The sequence below is a fragment of the Cebus imitator genome, unplaced genomic scaffold (genome assembly GCF_001604975.1).
Source record: "Cebus imitator isolate Cc_AM_T3 unplaced genomic scaffold, Cebus_imitator-1.0 Scaffold524, whole genome shotgun sequence".
Lineage (NCBI taxonomy): Eukaryota > Metazoa > Chordata > Mammalia > Primates > Cebidae > Cebus > Cebus imitator.
In genome coordinates this window covers 1,323,537-1,326,932 of record NW_016107839.1, presented here as the reverse complement: position 1 = coordinate 1,326,932, position 3,396 = coordinate 1,323,537, and the positions used below count along the sequence as shown (strand labels likewise).

Sequence of the window (3,396 nt, the reverse complement as noted above, 5' to 3'; positions counted from 1 at the left end):
AGAGGTACAGAAGTAGGCAGAGACAGAAACAGCACACAGAGACACCAGAGACAGCAGAGACACAGAGCATGCAGAGACATGCAGACAGCACAGATACCACACTGAGACACGCAGAGAGAGAGACCAAGACATTCAGAGATACTAGAGACACACACATACACAAAGACAGCAGAGACATGCAGACAGCACAGAGATAGCAAGAGACACGCAGAGACCCCAGAGACAGCAGAGACAGCATACAGAGACATGCAAAGACATTCAGACACGAGAGACACGCAGACAGCACAGAGATACCACACTGAGACATGCAGAGACACAAAGACACCACAGAGACAGCAAGAGACATGCAGAGACATGCAGAGACAGCAGAGACACCACCCTGAGACACGCAGAGACGCACACTTGGACAAAGCTCTCTGATGACGGCCTCCCCCGCCCCACCCGCTGGGCCTGCTGTGTCCTGCCTCACTGCTTACTTTGGACACCCTGGGCCTGGCCTCCGCAGGGCGCCTGTAAATGCCAAGTGATCTAAAGACAGGCCAAGAGGACACAGGCTCCCGGGCACTGAATGGAGGTCGCGGGTGGGGCCGGGAGCACTGATGGGAGGGACACAGGCCTGGGCGCGGAGGGCGTTTATTGGACCTGCCCTCCCCAGCTGCAGCTTGTCCAGGTTCAGTGTCCTCTGCAGGTGAGGCAAGGAAACCGAGGCAGGTGCCCCGAGCCAGGTCACCGCAGGGTCCACCTGGACCCCCAGCCCTGTGGCTGGTCCTCTGGATTCGGACGGTCCAGGGATCTGGGTGTCCTGGGAGGGAGGGCGGTGTGTGGGCCGCGGCCCCAACTGCCCAAAGGCAGGGGGCTTCCTCAGAAGATCTGTTGGTCATGGAGGCGTCCGCACCACGGCCTTCAGCAGCCCTCCGGGGCGGGCTGAGGTTAACCGTGCCGAAGTGTCCAGGGTGTGTGCGGGGGCTCCCTGGCAGCCTGGCTCAGGGGTAGCTGAGGGGCACCCGCCACCAGAGCCCGCCACAAAGGCAGTTCTTGATCCAGCGCTGCTCCCACTGCTTCACTGCCGTGGTCCTGTTGGGCGACTTGAGCATGGTGACACAGCCGCACCTGCGGGGAGGCAGGCGCTGGGCGGGCTCGCGCCTCCGAGTGGGTGTCCCTCACACCCGTGCCCCACGCTCCCACCTGCCACAGGGCCTCAGCCCTGGCTGCTCCACTCACTGGGAATACCGTTCCCTGCACCAGCGCCCACCACTCCATTAACTGCTCCCCATCCTTGGATGCTGGCTGCAGCATCCCCTCTGGGACACGTTCCCTCCGCCACCCTGGACCGCGTGGTGCTGGGAGCTGGAATCAGCCGGGCCATCCCAGCAGCAGAGCTCTGGGAGTCCACGGCACTCTGGGCCTCCGTGTGCTGAGGACGCGTCAGAAGCCAGTCGTGTGGCAGCAGTGGCTGTGACTTAACTTCCGCCCTTGGGTTACCAGGGGCACCTCGGAGACGGGCAGGGGCGGCACCATCCCACAGCCCAGCACGGGGTGAGCCGGACCTCCCCAGGCCACGAGGCCCCAGAGACCCCGGGGTTTCATCTCTCAGTGGCAGCTCCAGAGGGAGGCCCTCCACGGCCTCGTTTACAGATGGCAACACCAAGCCTGAGTGTGCGAGCTGTGTAACCGGGGCCCAGGCAGCACTCACCTGGTGCAAGCCTTGCACTCCTCCGTGGGGTAGGCGCCAAGGTGCAACCTCCGCAGGTGGTCAATCTTGGGCTGGCCCGGGTGCCTGGCAGGAGAGGGGAGAGCATGAGGGCTTGCTGGGCACCGTGAGGCCAGGAGGGTGGGTGGTTGGCCACCTCACACCATTCATCAGGTGGGCCCAGGTGTCTGAATGGTCAGGTGGCAGGTGCGTGGTCACCTGGGACAGGCCCAGTGAAGGGGTGGGTCTCCCAAATGCACAGGAAGCCTGAGGGGCAGAGAAGGCACTTGCGGGGCTCCCAGGAGGCTCAACAGGAGGGAGTGCGTGGGCACTCCTTCACCACCCGTCCACAGACACCCAGCCTGGGGGCGCCAGGACCTCTGCACGACAGCAGATCCTGGTGACAAAAGCTGCCCTCAGTGGAGGGTGGGGGGCCTGGGTCTGGGCAGAGGTGGGCCAGTCTTCTCTGCTCTCATCAAATACTTGAAAATTTCCCAAACAGTTTATAAGCCTCAGACGTGGCCGTCTTCTCTTTTCATCTAGTCTTCCTGAAACCCAAAAGCCCCAGCGTGTGACTCATCAGGCAGCCCCTCCCACTGTGAGCACGAGAAAGAAAATGCTGAAGGTCCCAGAGCCAAGCTGGGCGGCCTCCCTGGAGGAGGGGCTGCGGCAGGCTCACTTCATTTTCTTCTTTTTGCTCATCTGTGTTTTCTAAAATTCCAACCATAAGCCATCAGTGATTGGAAGATTTGCACGTGCTCCTCATCAAACACAGGTCGGAAATGGGCTCAGGGGTCTGACCGGCCTGGGTTCAAATCCTGACTCCACCACTTCCTGATCCTGTGAAGCCCCCCCACCCAGAAGAGCGGCTGTGACTTTCCGGTGGGGTTTCCTCACTGGGTGGCCGCGGTCAGCTCAGCAGGCTTGGGTTGTCCAAACCCTGCACATTCCAGAAAAAGGCCAGCCTTGGGCCCTGCAGGTGACCTCTTACCCGCAGGAGACCTTCCCGATGAGGCATCTGTGCTCACCAGGGCCCTGAGCCATGCTAGGGGGTCCCCATCAACAGAGGGATTTACAGTGGGGCCTTGACCTCTGGAGGGGCGGGAGACTCAGGCCAGCTGCACGGCGCCTGGCACAGCAAGGCCAGCATACAATCAGTGAAAACTAAGGGGGCCGGGCTCGGTGGCTCACGCCTGTAATCCCACCACTCTGGGAGGCTGAGGTGGGTGGATCACCTGAGGTCAGGAGATCAAGACCAGCCCGACCAACATGGCAAAACTCCGTCTCTACCAAAAATACAAAAATTAGCTAAGTGTGGTGGCAGGTGCCTGTAATCTCAGCTACTCAAGAGGCTGAGGCAGGAGAATCATTTGAACCCGGGAGGCAGAGGTTACAGTGAGCCGAGATGGCACCACCGCACTCCAGCCCGGGAGACAGAGCAAGACCACTGGGAAAGAAAAAGTAAGAAGGTAAACAGAAGCGCCGGTGCCCGTGTGTGTGCGGTAGTTCATGACAACAGCAGAGGACACCACTAGGGGACAGCGCTAGGGGGAACCTGGAAGGATGCAGGGGGGCCTGGGGCAGGGCACGGAGGAGGGAGCCCTGTGGACGTGGGGGTCCTGGGGCCAGGCACGGAGGAGGGAGCCCTGTGGATTTGGGGGTCCTGGGGCCAGGCACGGAGGAGGGAGCCCTGTGGACTTGGGGGT

At 61.4% G+C, this 3,396-nt stretch overlaps 1 protein-coding gene across 1 annotated transcript in view; it reads right to left on the bottom strand.

Annotated features, from left to right (window-relative positions):
* Window positions 1-616: 616 nt before the first annotated feature.
* MED16 (mediator complex subunit 16) overlaps window positions 617-3,396 on the bottom strand; it is a 23,281-nt gene continuing 20,501 nt past the window's right edge. The window contains exons 14-15 of the mRNA XM_017514508.2: window positions 1,694-1,777; window positions 617-1,110 (exon numbers count right to left, since the gene is read on the bottom strand). Of these exons, the coding sequence (XP_017369997.1) occupies window positions 984-1,110; window positions 1,694-1,777 (211 nt within the window). The 3' untranslated portion in view covers window positions 617-983. The remainder of the gene's footprint in view (window positions 1,111-1,693; window positions 1,778-3,396) is intronic.